General features: G+C 37.4%; 1 protein-coding gene across 4 annotated transcripts in view; it reads right to left on the minus strand.

Annotated features, from left to right (window-relative positions):
* The window catches only part of ARL15 (ADP ribosylation factor like GTPase 15), a 276,210-nt gene that overhangs the window by 214,302 nt on the left and 42,541 nt on the right, over window positions 1-19,367 (minus strand). For 2 of the 4 annotated variants that reach the window (XM_027635363.1, XM_027635362.1), the window contains exons 2-5: window positions 12,752-12,760; window positions 11,742-11,886; window positions 10,790-10,872; window positions 10,148-10,204 (exon numbers count right to left, since the gene is read on the minus strand). The exons of 1 other annotated variant lie outside the window; for it this stretch is intronic. In XM_027635363.1, coding sequence (XP_027491164.1) covers window positions 10,148-10,204; window positions 10,790-10,872; window positions 11,742-11,787 — 186 coding nt within the window. In that variant the 5' untranslated portion in view covers window positions 11,788-11,886; window positions 12,752-12,760. The remainder of the gene's footprint in view (window positions 1-10,147; window positions 10,205-10,789; window positions 10,873-11,741; window positions 11,887-12,751; window positions 12,761-19,367) is intronic. One more of the 4 variants, XM_027635364.1, reaches the window with a different exon arrangement.

Consider the following 19,367-nt stretch of genomic DNA (forward strand, 5'->3'; position numbering starts at 1 on the left):
ATAAAAATAAATTTTAACAAGGGGCAATGGCTTTAAATTAAAAGAGCAGAGATTTAGGTTAGATGTTAGGAAGAAATTCTTTACTGTGAGGGTGGTGAGAATTTGAACAGGTTGCCCAGAGAAGCTGTGGATACCCACCTCTGGAAGCAGAAGTGTTCAAGTCTTTGAGCAACCTGGTCTAGTGGAAAGTGCCCCTCTCCATGGCAAGGGGGCTGGAACTAGATGATCTTTAACGTTCCTTCCAACCCAAGCCTTTCTTTGATCCTATGGAATATAACTAGTTAAGGTCTGAAATCTAATTTCATAGCAATTCATATTCCCTGTAAGCCAACTACTATCCCATGATGGAAGCATTTGCAATGCTTTTTTTTTTTTTCAAAGTTTACTACTCTTCAGAAGAAAGAACCTCAGAATCACTAAATCATTTAGGTTGGAAAAGATCATTAAGTCCAAGCATTAACCCAGCAGTACCAAGTCTTTTAAATACCCCCAGGGATGGTGAATCAACCCCTTCCCTGGGCAACCTGTTCCAAAGCTTGACCACCCCTTCCATGAACAAATTTTCTTAATATCCTATCTAAACCTCCCCAGTACAGCCTTGAAGTCATTTCTTCTTATCACACAGCCTGTCACAGGAGAAGAGACCAACCCCCACCTGACTACAACCTCCTTTCAGGAAGTTGTGAAGAGCGATAAGGTCACCCCTGAGCCTCCTTTTCTCCAGGCTAAATAACTCCAGCTTCCTCAGCCACTCCTCATAGGACCTGTGCTCCAGAATCTTTCCAAGGTCTGCTGCCCTTCTTTGGACACATTCCAGCACCTCAGTGTCTTTCTTGTAGTGAGGGGCTCAGAATCAGACACAATCAAGTAGCATCTGGAGCATGCCAGAGAAGTTTATGGAATCTGATGGGGTTTTTTAGAGAAGCAGTCTGGTCAGAACTGGTTTGGTCATAGTTCATCCTACTTCTGAGTCAGGAACTAATTAGATGACTCTCACTTTTTCAGCTCTATTTGTTATGATTTTATCATGTGACCATGAAAAGCAAAGACATTTGTGCATCAAGGGAGGTTTCCTGTTTCTGAGGCTTCCTATACTTCACGACTCTGTGCCATGAAGCCTTGCATCAGCAACACAAATCCATTAATTCACCTGTCTATAAAGCACTTTTCTCAATTATGCCCTTCTTTTAAAAGGAAGCATTTCAACCTTGAAAAACCCAGAACAGCTATTGAAAAAGACCTTTACATGAAGACCTTCTTCGATATCCCAAGTAACTCTTGTAAAGCTCCACTAAGACTCAAAGCCTACTCTTCAAGTAAGCAGTCTGCTTTCAGTACAAAACACAGACAAAGCCACCAGAAATCTACTTAAGTCAGTTTAAGAGCTAAGGAATACAGCTATGTCTAGTGCCTAAACAGCAACACAAAGACCTGCAATAGTTCAACATACTAAGTATATAATAGTAAAAATTTATAACTTCTATAAATAAATAAAAGTTTTGGCACCACATTTGCTACACACTCTCTTTTCAGTCCTCCACTGAATACCTTATCCTTCTTAAGAAGACCTTCCTTGCAACAGTTTTTACAGTAAACAGTTTTTACAATACACATGTTGAAATATAATACAAGTGGCTTTTTTAACAAAAATATTCTAGCAATGAGAGAACAGGGAATCAAAAATAGAAAATTCTGAACCCTGGTCATACACAATATCACAGCATGGGGAAAAAAAGGTTACTTCATTAGAACCAGATGCTAAGAGAAAAAAAGATGTCAGCTTACCTGGCTCATCTATATCACCTAAAGAAGCCTTGTAAAGGCCAGAAAGGGGCCAGACAGAGGACAGAGTAGTAGACAACATGAAATCAGTGGCATTCCTTGCAATAATATTCAAGAATTTGAGCAAATTCACATCTTCCTTCCTCAAGAAAGAGTTTCTTACACGACAGGATTTTAAAAGGGAAAATCCCTAACTCCTACAAAAGAAGCCACAAAACAAGCTTCTCTTTTTCTGAAGCCCATGCTAGAATTCACAAACAAATTTGCAATCACAATAGATTTTTTTCTATTTGTGTTCTAATTTCAACAGTAAAAAGAGCAGAAGGTTAATGCAAGTATTCAAATGCCTAGATGCCAATTGCCTGAGGCACTGTGATTTGGAACCACAAGATCTTGTCTAGAACTTGCTGTGGAATATCAGTAAATTGTTTGCATTTTACATGTCAGTTTACTCTGCTGAAAAACAAAGTAGCTTGTGTCTCACCAGGAAGTTTGAAAGTTGAGCCACTATTGTGAGACTTGGGAATACAAGCAGACAGAATAATAAAAACCATCATGAGGAAGAGTTCCAGTGGCATTTCCAAATACATTCATATTTCATACTTACTAAGAGCTTTACTCATATTCTCCATCTGAATCTGATTTACCATCGACTAAATTCTTATTGAAGGGTGATAGCTTATAAAAGATGAATTAATATTACATTACAGGCTCAGCACAACACACACCTAATACCTCAGTTTCTTTTATTGTGGTTTTCTTGCTCAGTATTCAATAGTCCTAGAGCCTCAGATTTTCATCAGCTCAGCACAGCTCATTCCCCAGCAGCTGTTTTTCAGAGGTTTTTTTTAGTTGTGTTTCCTTTTTTTTTTTAACATACATTTCGACCTTTTTATTCATTGGTTGTTTGGATTTAGAATTTCCTTTTATGATCCCTATATTATTCTTTCCTGCGAGGCTGAGGTCCAGTATTTGGGTCTCTCATGCTGCTGTAGCCACTGCTTTTTAATCTGGCATGTCAAGGTGTCTGTTTCTACATTTGATCCTTTTTGGAGTCGTCTTCTTGTTCAAAGTGAAATGAGATGTCACAATGAAAAGCATTTTAGAACCATTGAAACCGAGAGTTACTTTCCTGTAACATCCCACGATATGACCCAAGTTGCTCTTCTCATGCTCTCTCTTCGTAGATTCATTAATAAATTCAAGCAGAGAAAAAACCAACACACAATTCTTATAAAGGGCAAGGCAAAAGCATCTGAAACACAAATCTTGATGTCAGTAACCAGAAGTCTTGAAGAGGATGTCAGAAGGGTTGAGTGAAATAAAGTAAGTCTAGCACTTTAACTGGTAATATTAAATACAGCTAAGAAATTGAAGTTGCAACTTTGGGAAGCCTAAGAACAAACATTGCTGCAAGCGGAGGTACCAGAGGTTTGCCTACACTCACAGAGGCAATTGTGACATCACCAGAAACAGAATTTTAAAGTCTTGGTTACAACACCATGTGACAGTTGTACATAGACTCTGCTTTCCAGGACAAAAGACATGCTTGACACCACCTCTCTCATCTTGACCAATTCCTAAAAGTCTATTGCCCAGAACAACATACTAACAACACCTAGTTACTTTAAAGCTACCTTTTGAAATTTGCGTATGTATATTCATACACATTCAGACCAGTGGAACCACAGTACAAAATTATGACATCTATTAAACACTGTTGTTTTCTACTCTTAAACAACATAATACCCAGCAATATAAACCCAATAAAAATTCAATACAGTTTTGTACTATATAAGTCCTTGCCAACAAAAATGAAGTGGCACTCAAAGGTGATGGAATATAAATAGTTTTATGATTTGTGTGCAATACAATCAAACTGATCAAAATATAAGCATTGCAGTAGAAAGTTGATCTAAAAGCACTATTTACTTTAAAAGTATCTAAAGGATGCTGTAGAACAGCCTTTCCAAAAGCACTTACAGCTTTAATTACACATGAACACAATCTCAAACTATTTTGAAGACAGCAGGCTATAAAGAAGCTGTAGCAGCAAGGTATTTAGCAAACTAACTTCAACAACTGAGAAAACATTTTAAACTTTATGGTGAGAAGAAAAATTAAAAACACCAAGGCCAGACACATAGTAATAGAGAGAATTAGAAGTGTCTTTTCCCCAAAAAAAGCTAATTCATAACAGATGAAATTCTGGGGCATTTGGTGCACTTCCTTTATTTATTTATTTTTCATCTACTATCCACTTGTATGATTTCTTCCCTTAAAAGATACCTATTCTTGAAATGCAGGATGTCTTCAGAAAACAAAGTTGAACTATTTACAGTAGCAATCATAATGGAAACATATCACCAATGTCCTCAGGACACAGTGCAAGCATGTTCACAGGAAAAAGCAATCTTCTATCAGTCTACAGAAAACAGACAATTTTTGAGCTCACAGTATCAAAACAAGTTTAAGATCCACAGAATAAATTTGTCCAACTTCTGCTGTAATATGACATCTTGTAAAAAACATAATTATTCTGTAAGAAATATAAGTTCTAATGCTCTCTGGTTTTCCAGCTGCTGTTCAAGGCAAGTACAGACCAACAAGAAACACTTTACAATTCAGACTCAAAAGCAACACCACTTTTGGGAAGAGTGTTACAAAAAACAGAACAATAAAAAACCTACAACTGCATGCAAAATACTACGAGTGGTGTATATATTACTGTTGCTTGCTATTTCCACTTGGAAATCAACTGTTATATTCTTATTTGTACAATGGTACAAGATAGAGGATGTGATTGCATTCCTGCAGACAGCAGCATATGCAGTTCTTAGCATAATCACAGGGTGCAACCTTTCATCACAACTTAGACTTGACCAGTCAAGAGTCCAGAGATTCTTGCAAATTAACTTGCTTTTTTGGAAGCCTCATTGCTATACACAGTCTCTGGATTACACAATGTGAAAGAAAAAATTTACTTCCACAAGAGAGCCATTTCTAGTCTTTTCACCCTCTCTGTAATTAATATTACACAGCTAACTACTAGATTTGTACACTTGCCACTAATTCAACATGCCCCCCCTGCTACCTTTTCAAGTCCACAGTCTCAGGGCAGCTGAGATTTCAAACAGATCATATTTTTCATAGGAGATTGTCAGAATTTTGAATGTCTTTTCTTTGCAATGTATTTACAATTTACATTTTAAACCTATTATTCATTTAAAACTATTTATTTTTTTAATAACTAAAGAAGTTATTTTGCAAACTGCACAAAAAAAGAGGATGCTCAGTAGAGACCACCAGAAAAATTCCATGCTCATGATGCCATCACCCCCTGCATCACTTGAGCCTAAAAAGAGTAGTTAATCTTTCATGTGAAACAGCCACTGAAGGCAAAACATGACATTCTGTCATGACATTACACAACAGTTTTCTGGAAAGACAGCAGGATTAAGGATTAGGAATCTTGACTTCCAAAGGAAAGAAGCAAAATAGCACTTATGTACAGGATAACTGACAACACAGCTTTGATAAATGCAAATTGAACAACAACTTGTCTGAACAGAAAAGACTGGAGACTTTTTGTAATGAGGATCTGGGCTTTTCCTCTTACCCTCCCTAAAGCTAATGGCCTGTGGAACAACACTGCTGCTTTCTAGAGCAGGAAGGGGCCATTGACAGCAGAGATAAATCAGAGGGAACACAACCCCTATTCATCAACTCCCTAGTCCAGGACAAAGCTCTATTCCAACCTGCAAGTTTGTCAAACAGACATTATGCAAAAATTAACTGGCTGATTTGACAAACCATACCTTTCGCAGTTAAATCAGTTACTAGTTGTCAGAGGTTCTCAAAGAGCTGTAAATACAGTGTACATCAAGGTAGTAGCTCAGGGAAGCAATGCTGTTGCAGCAGCATCGGTTGGACCAAGCTGCTGAGCTCTTTTCACAGATCAAATGAGCTCTGGCCACAAGGAGAAGCTGCTCAGTAATGTGAGTACAGTACATTATATCTAACATTCACATGCACAGAGCAATACATGCATCAGAACAGTCTTTCTCATGTTTTGGTTGGTAGCACTGCAAATCCCAACTATCATGGTTCAAGCAGCTTGACTACAGATTTACAACAAAAAATGGGCACAGTCTCACCCCCTGCAAGTCACTGCCAAGACTCCGGTGACAGCAAGAACCTTTTATTTTAGGGTGGAAGTTAAAAGCATTTACACCTTTCCAACAGTCTACCCACAGAACATCAGCAGTGGCTGTGAATGGGATTATACACATTTCCCAGAGGGTAGCACATAAAAGGATTTTTTCCGGCTGTACTTTTGTGCCTTTGTTTTGCTGCTCAGGTCAAGAACATGACATGGGAAAGGGAGGAGCAGACAGGATATGCTATATGAGTTTTGTTATTACTTTAACTTAGCATTTTCCAATGGGAAACCATGTCAGGGAGGGGAAGCAGGAACAATCTCACAGGAAGCTTTCCATACTGTAAGTCACAGGCTGGCTCCACAGCCTTCCAAACATACTCCCATGATTACTTCCTGTTCAATGGCTGCCTTTAGTTATTGCCTTGGTTTCTCTTCTCTTAAAAGCTTCCCCTCCACGACTTCATCAGTAAATGTTATTTCTGTTTTGTTCTAATGTCAGACAAATTCCTCAGCACAACAGTTGTTTCCAGTCAAACCATTTCAACATCAATTTATTATTATAAACAAAGGCAAATATAAGTAAGTTCAATGTAAACCAGAAAACTAAAAGCACATTTGCATCATTTACTATACTTAACATATATAAACTATAGAAAGTACAGCTGTAAAAAATGCATCATTTATTTCCACATCTCACTATGCAAATTCAAGGCAAGACATTGCCAACATCGATGCAATGCTGCTACAGTGTGTCATTTTTGCCATACCCAGCATCTGAAAGAAGAAAGCTCTACGGAGGGCTTTTTGTTAAACAAAATTGGTTTTAAACAAAATTATTTATCAAATGATGTTCCATTTTGAAACCAAGGAAAACTATTAGTTTATAATTTCCTGAGACAGGAAAATGCTATTTTCCAGTATTTTTCCTTCTAATGTATAGCAGCAGAAGACCATGTTTCCACTAAGTCTCCTTAGGTATTTTTGCATGGTTCTCATCCCTGCAGAGGCTTCTGTCCTTGCTTTGCTATCCAAAACAACAAGTAATGTGAAAATTATTTTTCATGTGTTCCTGAAGTCATAGTTAAGGGCCAGATGCAGACACCCCTGTTCAAGCTTAAAATTATATGCAAACAGCTGAAAAGAAAGAAGTTTCAAAGCCTAATACAGAATATCAGAGAACCTTCCAGATAACATGTGTAGGCATACAATCATGCACACTGTTTCTGAGATGGATTCCTAAGTATCTAAGGTGGCAAATGTTCCATCATAAAAATTGTTTTTCAAAACAAAAAAATTCAGATCATTTTTCCTCTGAAGTTCATGTAGGTTGAATTTGCCATCATTATTTTATTGGAATTTTTACCTGGTCAAGAAAACTAAATCAGAAACAAAAAAGGAAATAAACTATAACATAATGATAAGCTTAGTTACAATCTGCCATATGCTTACAATTTCCACAGCCAAGCAGATTCAAGAAGTAATTTATCTGCCTGTTCCCACACATCCAATTGACACATCTGATGCAGACACTAGTATAGTGGAAGAAGCAGAAACAGACACCTGAAAAACTGGTACTCCTGCCAGAAGCTACTAGCTGTGTAAAACATGCAGGAAATAGAGTTTATTTTCATTGGTTGAGTGATTTCTTAATCCTAAAAGTTTTCATTTGAGTTTGTGATAATGTTTTCCTTTTAGGATACACATCTATGAGTTTCAGATCCTCACAAATATCTATACAGTTTTTATATTAACCACCTTTGCTTTTCTTCTATCGCCCTTCAAGGGTATACACTTCAAAGTAAACTCACTTGGTTTATTCCCACAAAATAGGCATTATATCTCCTTCTGTACTCCTGCAAAGATGTATGTTTTTCCTAGCTCAAGACAAAGCTTTTGTCTTCTTAGTTATGGTAGTTGAAGGCATCACATGCTCTTTTGCCATGGATCACTATATAAACCCTTCCATCTCATAATCATATATGCCATAAAAACAGGAAGCCTATTTAATGGTATAGTACAGTTAAAGTAATGGTTGCTTGAGAGTGTTACTGATAAGTAGATTGATAACAGACTAACAGTTGAGATGTCTGTAGTCCAAAGGACTGAGAGCCTTTGTAAGATACTTGCAGTACTGTACAATGAGGACATGCAGAACAGTAAGTGTCCAAGTAATACAGTAAAACTGAAAACACGGTGCTGCTAAGGACTGGAGTTCCAGGGACTCCTTAGATTTTGCACAAAAATCAATCAACTAGCAAAAAAAAAAAATCTATTAAATCTGCAAAACAGCATGCAGCAGAAAGAACACAACACAAGGAATTAATTAAAAAGGAAATATGGAGTTTTGTGTTTTGTTTCTTGACATCAGTACGGACCACAATACTTGCTAGCTGCCAGATGCTCACATACCTGAGCAATAAATCTAGCAGAGTTACAAGCATAAGCAGGGCACAGAACACAGGGAGGAACTATCATGCTGCATTTCTGCATAGCTCACTTCAGCAGGCCTCTCTGTTTACTCTGATATCAAAGCTGTCCAAGCCCACTTCCCAGTTAGATCATCTGAAACTCACCTTTCCAATGACAGGCATTCTCATATAAGCAAGTATTCTCTGCATCTAACACTTTCTTAACGGAACTAAGCAAGCCTTCAAATGCACTTTTCATGGGACCCATGTGCTGCCTCTACAACTGTGGCCACAACAGTGCATCTCTGGATACTCTGGAAGCCTACTCATCATCCTCCTTACTGTCCTTTGTTAAGTACCAGCAGTCAATGAAATCAGTTTCTCTCAGCATTTTCATATGTGAAGGTAGTCCTTTTTATTTTTCAATTTAAAACATTTGATGAAATTAAGTATTTTGCTGCCCAAAAGTTCACAGTGAGATACCAGCTACACAACTGTCACTATAACCACAGCTACTAACTACCACTTAGCTGTGCACTGTGGTTTACAGACAACTTAATCTATTTTAAACTAACACTGAACCAATTATTGTCAGAGCATGTATTTTGCTGTACATTGTACCTTTTTACACTCAGATCTGCAATACACACATATTTATACTTGGACATTCCTAAAAAGCTGGCAGACAGTTTGTGTACCTTGCAACCATGAAAACCTCATACTGTAACCCTCTCTGATCTTTCATTTAAATTTCTCTTATCACACAGGATTTTTAGAAAAGAAGTCTTCCTAAGAAATTTAAATACCACAGGAAAATATACCTTTGATTTTGCAAGTAGTGCTTTCCTCCATGAGTATTTTGTCCATATTGCCCCAACCTGTTATTTTCTACCATTTAGAAACTAGACTTTCAAATGTTGAAAACACAACAGAGGCAAATGTCATGGGGAAAAAACTTCAAGCAGATATTAAGGCAACCAAATTCTGTGAACAAAAGCAAATGTTAAGCTTTGTGATTCTATTCTCTATTAAGACTTACTGATGGCATATAGTGCTCATCACTTTTGTTCAAAACTCACCTACAGTTCTGACTACATTCCAGTCAAACACGAAGTGGCATGTGCCAGCCTGCATCCTGAAAAGTGTTAACAGAAGGAGCAGCACTCATGCTCCAAAACCTCCAGGATATGAAGCATGATCTGAGCAACACACTCTTCTACGTTTCTATGAAACACCCCACTCATCTAATTGTTCTCATCATTAATTGGAACAACTGGGAACAGAAAAAAAATAAGCATATTTGGGACGTATGCTTGAAGTAAACCTCATTTCTTAATATAATGTTTGGGAAGTTTAATTTCGCATTTGGAATACATTAAGGCTCTTCAGACAAAGTTTGCAATATGTGCATTTAGGTAACAAGTTTTAATATATGACATTACTCAAACATTTTAGATATTTAACAGCAAATGTACACAAACCCTTCAGCAATTACATTAGGCAAGAATTCTCAGCAACTGATGCACATGAATTCTAGATTTTCTTATACCTGAAGATGTTGGCTGAATTTTTCTTTACCTTTTTAAGTAAAGTGGAGAATACTTTTTTTATTCTGGTATTAGTAAATCTTTGACAGGACAAAAACACACTGTAGTCTCTTTATGTAAATTAGTATGACAAATACCTTTCGCTATCTGCATTACTCAATTCCAATCCTAAAAAACTTAAGCAAATTCTTTTCACTCAAATGGCATTAACACTAACAACAAAATAGTTAGTTAAAATGTTGCCTTACCGTGTAAATGCCAATTCTACAAACAGCAAATGAGAGCTGGATACATTCAGACATAGTCTAAAGGAATTAAAATAAAGACATTACCAAGAATGCTATTTATTAAGAATTACTTTTCTTCCCATCTCTCCCCTCTCCCCTGAAGGAAACACCTTATCATTCTTCTGCAGGGTTGTATTAAACAACCCGAGATAAATGCTATATAAATTCAGATTATGCAGATACTTACTACCTTTCATATACAGATGCAGCTGCCAACAGCATTACAACTCACTAATTCAGTATTTCATTATAGGCCACAAACTACCTAATGATCCCCAAAAGGCCTGAACACATTAACAATTTGCATGTAAGCTTTCAGTCTCATTTATTTTTATCTACTCTGGTTTAAAAACCACCTACAAGAGACATTTTAATGGAGTGCTTTTTGGTTTCTTAGTAGACTATAAAGAGCATCTGTGTTTAAATGTTACAGTTCTTCTCTTTCTTCCTCTATATACCAAAATAATGCATATAATTTAATGTTCCCACATTTCTGAAGTCTTTCTCTTAATTTTCTGATATTGTCATGTTCAAAACAGAACTCTTGAATATTTTATTTCATCTGTTCTTACAGCTGTGAATAATCATATTAAAAGTTTTTACCCTCAACTTGCTCATCTGTTGTGATGACACAATTCTATGTCTTCTGCAGTCACCCAGAGAGGCTGAGGATGGACTATGAATTTCTGACGAAACAGATGAAAAACGCCTTCTTTAATTAGCATAAAGAAGCCAGGAAATTAATGCGACTATCCAACACCAAAATAAAAACTACTATATGTTGCCATTTTTGCAATATGATCACATATAATAAACGAGGCTTACAATGATTTATTTGGAAGAGTAATTGAGGAATTACTTTAAATCAGCTATTTGAGAAGTCACTGTAGGCAAAACTTAAAGCAATCAACTGGAACATTTTTACTACTTAACAAGTTCACACATCATCTGCAGGTATTTTAAGATAAAGTGCTGGATGCTACAGACTTCAAACAGTATCAGTCAAAACATTTCTTTTCAGTCTCTACTTTCTAACTTCTCCCCCTCCAAAAAACAAAACACAAAAGAACCCCTGCAATTGAAATACCCATTTAATTAGAAGTGTGATATAAAAAAAAAAGAAATCTTATTAATTATAATAGAAAATAGAAAATATGTAATTATAATAGAAAAATGTATAGCAATATTTTTCTTTTGCTGTAACCATTTAATCTAAATTTTGAACACACACTATTTCACTGAACTGTCCAAAAGCTTTTGACTTTCACTGAAAGCCAAAAAGCACAGTACAAAAGACCTGAACTTCAACAGCATGGTTGATTTTTTTTTTCCTTACTGGAAGTAATCTAGCATATTATTACTGAAAAGGAAATGCTGATTCAAAGCACCATTTCAATTGCAAGGAATTTTTTTTTTTTTCAGTTTTAAGAACAAACAGCCAAGTCTATGTGCCCCAAGTTTCTCCCAGAAAAAAAAAATCCCAAGAAATAGGCACTGACTCTGAGAAATCCTGTTACACAAAGTGGTAGGGTGGGATTATAAACCATACCATTACCTCTTCTGGCAGTATTTGCAGACCCTGTTCCAAAGGTTCCAGGCATGGATGACTTCCCCAAGCAATTTAGTCCAGCGCTTCATTATCCTCTCTACTAGAAAGTTTCCTAATGTTTAACCTGAGTCTGCTGCAATTGAAGCCCATACTTAAACATAGGGTGATACACAGAGTGATTTATATTTTCAGTATCATGACATATTTTATGCTGATGGCAGACACAACTTTAAGTAAATGATTATTTCCGCTTGCAAGAAAAGTAAACATGCAGCAGCAGCAAACCATTACAATTTCTCAATGTATACAGTTTGCTTTTATTCTAGATTAGCACAGCATTACAAATTGTTTTCCTTCTTTTATTTTTGTTCAGTACTTTCAGGCTATATATTAGGGGGAGAACTAAGCTGCAGTTCAAATTCCCCATCGGGTGCCTGTAGATCCTTTCTTCAGTAGAATAAAGCAAGATACACCTGTGTTACCTTACTCATCTGTCATTGGGTTTGCTACTGACAACATTCTGAAACCACAAGACTATAATAAGGCATGAATTCTAAAATTATCTCCCCATCCTACTGTCACATAAAGTACCAATGAATGTTTCCCCTATGCATTTCCCAAAGAAAAAAAATCAAAGTAACCCCTTCTTCAAGCCTCCAAGGTAATACTTATAAACTACAGTCTATCATGTTAAATAGGGTCATTAATCCCAGCGCTTAATTTCTCTTATATTCACCTATCCTTACCTCCTAAAATTTACATCCCCTCCCCAATACTATTTCAGTTTAATCCCTGAAAAAGTGACAGTGATTTGACATAATTAGAAGTTTAGTGATACTATCCTACAGACTATCATTTGACCACTGAATTACAATATATGTGATAATCTGTTGCTACAATGAGGAGTTTATTCTTGATACTTGTAATCTTTCATTACTTTGGTTTTAAAACTCATTTGGGACCATACAACTGGGCAACAAAACAGTTGTTGGAGAATTTGCATTTTATTTACTTACAGTTTACTGCTGCTTTCGGAAAGGATTTTACATGGTAAGCATGAAAATAAAAGAAAAAAAAAGTAAAAATATACCTACAAATACTACAAAAGAAAGAAAGATATCTTATTTGATACAAGTCTACAAAAACTAATTCTTCACAGAAGTGAATTCATATGTCCAAAGTGAAAAACGGAGTCATCAGGTCAAATATGTCAAACATGCCAATACCCACCCTCCTTAGGCAAAGAGTCATCTTACAAACATTGAGTAAATTTCTCCCACTGGAAACTAAACTCATGGCTAACTTTCATATTCACCCAAGACTGTTATTTTAATCATACCTTTTAAAAACGTGGCTGGACATAATGACTTAGAAAGATGTCTTGCCTGCAGTTGTGCAACCTTTCATTCACAACAAGCATTTGTTCTGTCCATTTTTTCAAGCATTCAGCTATCAGTCCAAATATCAGTCAAATATTTTCGGCATTCAGTGTTTAAAACAAGAAAAAAAATCTCATACAGCTCTGCCACAGGAACACGTTATTAGTCTGCAATTGCACAAAGCCATTGTTTTAATTAATATCTATTCCCTCCATAAATACAAAATTAAATCCCTACTCATAATATTTACAAGAGACCACATTTTTTAAAAAATTAATTCGAGCATGTTCTGCAACTGATGACTACAAAGGTGCAAGCACCGAGTTGAAAGCACTAGCCCCAAGAACCTTGGTGGGCAAAAGCGGGAGGGGATCCTAATCAGCTCCTCAGAAAACATACAAAAGGCTCAAAACTTGACAGAACCGCAGGAGGTGCTAGCTTCAATTCTGCCAACCAACAGAAATACTCACCTCGACCTCAACTTGCTGTGCCATAATCCTAAATAAATCACAGCACTTAGTATAGCTCCAAAACCACAAAACCAGAAAGCAACATGAGAAAAGCAAAATGTTAGGAGGTTTGTTTCAGGCAATATGTTTCTTTAGTAAAGCAAAGATCAAGAAGCCCTTCTGCTCATTTATAAAGAAGTGATAAAATCCAGTAATCACTTGGAATTACTGGATCTTCCAGGCAGAAGCTTTTCCACCTCCATTCTTATCTGCATCTTTTCAGTCCATAAAATTCCAAAAATTAGCAACACAAGTGTATAAAATACGCAGGTTTTAAGGCACCTATATGTATGGAGCTTGAAACAAATTCTCAGTGTTTATGTGCTTTAAAGAACATAGGGGGTACCCAAAAGCACATACAACTACGCTACAGTAAAGGTAGAAGGAACTTTGACCAGAACTGCTTTTTGCTAAGCTTGAGTACTGAACTCCAACTAGTAACTCCAAGGCTTCTCTTTCTGCAGAAGATGTCACAGCCCTCTAGCACATTCCATTAATAACGTTTCTAATTTAAACTCCCCAAATAGTTTTTTTATACAGTTCTCAAGGATAAAAGACACACAAAATAATTTCATATTCTCTTATTCTCTTTTAACGCTTGTCTTAGTTCAGCAAGAGACAAATGTTTGCTAAGGAGGGCGCGTTAGGGGAAAAAAAAAGGGGAACCCAACTCCTCCCTCTAAGTTATTACAACTTCGAAATTAGGCAGCTTCAGGTGAGAGGTGTGGAAAAAGAAAATAACAGCTCTTTATTAATACACATACATACACGTATATAAAACAAACCCAAATGAGCAACAGCGGTGTAACCCAAACTTTCAAAACAAAACCTTACTTCCCCAGGTCCGCGGGCTGCTCCCGCCAGTTCAACAACTGCTCACAGCCACGTGAGCCATGGCGGCTCCACTGCCAGCCATGAAGGGGGGGGTTCCCGCCAGTCCCAGGGCTATGGGCACGGTCCTCGGTAACACCTCGGGGCTCCACAGCTCAGGAAATAACTGCCCGCAGCGGTGGGCGGTGGAAGGGGTCAGGCAGCTGCCGCAGGAAGATTCTCTGACCCGCAGAACCGGGCACAGGGCGTAGCCCGAGGCAGACACCTCGCTCGGAGAGGTCGGCAGGTGCCGTGACGGCCGGCAAAGGAATGGGGCCGCTCCCTGTCAGCAGTGCCAGGCAGGGAGAAGGTTTCTCGTCCAGGGGAGGGGGGAAAAAAAAAAAAATATCAAACAGGAGAACAAGAAGGTGGCTGCCGGTTCTGTCGGGCAGCAGGCAGGAAAAACCACAAACAAAAGCCCGGTGTGCTGCCGGTTTTAAAAGGAACTCTCCCCTCTGCGCGCAACCCCGCTGCCTCCCCCCCACGCCTTCCCCCAGAGCTTGGAAAAGAGAGTGGGGGGACATCGTAGGTGCACACTATCCAGTAATTGATATTGGGGGGAAAAAAATTTACAGTATCTCTTTTCAAACCTATAGCAATGCTGAATAATTAGATTTCTAAAATACCAGCCTTCCTGTACATAATCATTAGAAAAATAAATCTTAGTTGAGAGACTAGAAGAAACCTGATGCTGATGGAAAAGCAATGATATGTGAACAGGAAATAGGACAGGATCCAAGAAATCTCTTGTCATCATAAAAAGTAATGAGGTGGATGCACCAGAGAACAATGCTCTCCCCTCTTCTAGGCAATATTCTCAGTACAACAGTTTTCCATGACTGTTTCCAGGACTGCAGTGGCTCAGATAGTGAAAGATGCAGATTAGCGAGGACAAAATTAATGGCTGCGAGAACAGCACAGATATTTCTCAAGAATATCTGGACCTTTTCTCCAGTCTTGCTGAAACACAAAATTATACAAGTTTCTAGGCAAGAATAAAGCACTGAGAAGAGATTACTCACTGCAGAGTGCATCATCACTCTACAAAGACTGTCAGTTCAGTTTCAGGTTCACTCGGTGTGGTGGGCCTTACATATGAAGTAATAAATTCATTAGGGTACAAATGTTGGAAGGCTGATAACCTCTGCTCATATGTCAAGGCAGCACCTCCAAGCAGAAGGAAATCCATTAGCTACATGCCCCTGGAGCAGATTAAGTATCTTCATAAATCCCTCTAAACTACAAAGTCTCACCTCCTGTGCAGTCAATGCAATTCTGCTTACACTGGGGACAGCTCCTGGACACCATCCAGAATATCTCAATTTTTAACTGCAATTTCCTGTTCTAGAACTAGTTCTAGCTGTCCCCTCAGTGAGGAGGGATGGAAGTCTTTAGCTCGCATCAAAGCATCAGGACATACAGGGAATCATATCTTATGGACCTACCGTCAGGTTCCAGCAATCACAACTTCAGGATCTCCACTAGCCTACGATCACATTTAATACCTACCCACAATGGATCTGTCTTTGAAGACACTGTACAAATTCCTGATCAACTCATCTTGACCACTCTAACATTACTGCATAAGTGAGACACAGAATTCAACCAAACTAATATGAAAATACAGTTCCTGGATTATAACTGTCAGTGAGTTCTTCTATTGGTAAAAAATTACTTATTGCCTAGTTACCCTCTCTCTATGATTTCAAAGACTTCTATAATACAGCCTCCTCACACCAGCCAGCTGTCTCTTCTTCAGACTGAAGGGCTGTAACTATATAAACCTTGCTTGTCTGGAAGCAATTGCTTTCTTTTAATTACTCTGTCATCCTTTTTTGTATCTTCTTTAGTTTTTCAATTCTTTTCTTGAGATGATGCAACCAGAAATGTAGCATTTAAGCCAAGAGCAAACCTTACATTTAAAGTATTGTAAAAATGAGATGTTTCCCTCTTTTTCTTAATAGTCTAAGCTTGTTGACAGATGTCTGGGTTGAAGTGACATTTTAAAGAAGAATCCTCATTCCATTTCCTGAGCGCTGATGGTATTTTAGGGCCTATCCATGCACCCATACTGCCATGTGACTTGTACTATAAAGATATGCAACTTTGCATTTATCAACACTCAATTTAATCTGCTTACAAATACTACCAAAAAGAGGTACTATGATTTTTTTTCCTGGGTTCAATATGCACTATTAATATTTGTGCCTGCATCAGCCCACCCAAAGGATATGAAATGTATACTATTAAACACAAACATTAAATTCCCTCATAATCTCTGCATTCTCTTCCTCCTCTTATTCACTGCCAGAGCTGTGCTATCAATGCTCGTTTATGAAACTTATATTGGCAGATTAAAAAGTTACTACATTTTTAATTGCTTCAAAGTTTTTCATCTCTAATAGAGGCAAAAATCATATAAAGGAAAACTAGGCAGTAGTTGCTGTAAAAGCTAATAAAATGTAGAAAACAGATGTTTCTTCCATACAAAAGCTCCAAATCACAATAACAACAAAAAAAAAATCTGCAAACTTACTTCCCCCATATCAACAGTTCCTACTGGCTCTTGGATGCCATCTTGTTTCCTCAGACTCTGCAGTGTCAGAAGCTAATGTGGGTCCTGCAAAAAATTTTTCTTCTATTCCTCCACCAAAACATACACCAAAGCATTGTACAAAGATTCATGTTCTTCCTACTGTTTGTCCTTATTGGTGACAAGGCCCTAGGGCAGGACTGTATCTAACATAGGAGAATTTGTCATCTACATTTCCTGCTTTATGTCTCTTCCTCAGACAGAAGGAAGTTACTTACACATTTGTTGGCAATTAGTAAAGCCACCTCACCAGGTTGCCAGTGGGACAGAAAGTAAGTTCTGTACTCTGAAGGGCTCCAGCATGTGACCTAGACATCTCTTATTCAATTGAAAATACCCTATTTATGTCCAGAGGGACTTTTGGACAGCTTACACTTCAGAAAGTTTTGCTGCACACACAGTGAAAAACAGCAAAACAACATACTTCAGAGCATTATGAGCCAAAACACAAACAAACAAGATTTAAATACAAAAAAACATTTAGAACAAAAAAACCTTTTTTGTTTTCATTATGGCTTTACAGCTGTATGGGCCCACAGTTGTGTTTTTAAATTAAACTAAAAATGCTTCTTTCATTAATGGAAAGCTAATAGCCTCACATAATCACAAACTTCAGAACTCAGTTTAAGAAAATAAACACCACAAGCTGGCAGTATTAAAAAACATGAGCTGATGATACTGACGACAAGCCAAAAATGGTAATCAGCATGTGGTATTAGGAGGAATATTCTGTCCTTACTAAATGCAGATTTTTGTACTTATTAAAAGCTTGCATTTCTAACCTTTTGTGAAATTCATCACCACACTGCTTCAAGCTTGGAGGTCTTGGAGGTCTGACTGAAGTACTCAGGAGCAGCACGCTGCAGAGTAACACAGTGTGGTGGTGCATAGCAAGAGCCAGTGTTGAAGACTAAGTATTCATACTTCAGACACTTGTTCTGACCCAGCCCTGTGGACTGAAAATCCATTAGTGAAGTACATCTTCCAGTCTAGTTGTTTGAAAAAATATCAAGTTCATGTCATCTGTGCTCACTCTGCAATGCAAACCTATGACAATAAGTAGAGATGACTACAATTCACAAACACCAATACAGTTGCATGCACCCTGTACACTAGTTGATCTTACAGCTGTTACTTTCTTTCCTGCATTCAGCTATATTTTTTATTTTAAAAGAACTGTCAGACCCCTTATCATCTTCCCAAACTGAAAGATAATAAGATGAAAACCCTTGTGCTCTACAGAGGGTGTAAATTTTCAAGGATGTTACAGCTGATAGATGAGTCAGACAACTCAAGTAATACTTATGTGACAAAAGAAAAATTTCATATGAGAGGGATTTTAGCATAAACTGTAAGGGCAAGGCTACATAGACCTTTGCTGCTCATGTTGTAGATGTATAAAAAACATACATGTGTCTCAGAGGAAAAATACAGAGTTGCTAGTATGGACCTTTCCCCATCTTTCCTTATTCAAAGGGCAACACCTACTGGTTTAAAGTTACAGTGAAGCAAAACTCCAACCTTCAAACATATTCCTCCCTAATTGCATTTGTAGTACAAGAGAAAAGGTTTTTTATGGCCTGCAGATTCCAAACAATGGAACTGGCAACAGCAATGAAAGACAAGATATGAAGTAGACCAGAACCACTAAGTGATCATGATCTATCCTGTAGTACCACTTTCTAAATCAAGCTTGTCCAATTAAATTAAAGGGTCTAACTATTTCAAAGAGAAGGTCTTAAAAGTAAGCTGTCCAAGAAAGAAAAGCTGTTCAGAAACATTTTTTTTTTTCCTTTTAGTATCACCTAATGTATTAAGAACACCAGAGTTTGGTATATGCAGCTTTTCCCAGTCAAGAAGGACTTAGTCTGAACACTAACAATACAGAATGTGAGGTCAAGACCACTCAGAAACCAAGAAAAAAACTCTTAAGTCACTTCAAGGCCTATTCATCTAAAATTTGAAAATTTAATTACTATTACTCAAAAACTTCCCAAATTTTAGCTTTTTGTAGGCACGCATACAGGAGTAAAATAGTTTGTATCAGCTAACAAATGTACAAAGAACAAAAAGAAAATCCAAAACCCTGTTATACTAAAAAACACACACACAAAAAAACCCCAGCAACAACAAAAAAAACCAACAACAAACAAAAAAACAAACCAAACAAAACCCCAAACCAAAACAAACACCCCCAAAACAAAACAAAACCCCCAAAACAAAACAAACAAAACCCCCCAAAACAAAACAAACAAAACCCCCAAAACAAAACAAACAAAAC

The sequence above is a fragment of the Corapipo altera genome, unplaced genomic scaffold (genome assembly GCF_003945725.1).
Source record: "Corapipo altera isolate COAL_440 unplaced genomic scaffold, ASM394572v1 61411, whole genome shotgun sequence".
In the NCBI taxonomy this organism is placed as follows: Eukaryota; Metazoa; Chordata; class Aves; order Passeriformes; family Pipridae; genus Corapipo; species Corapipo altera.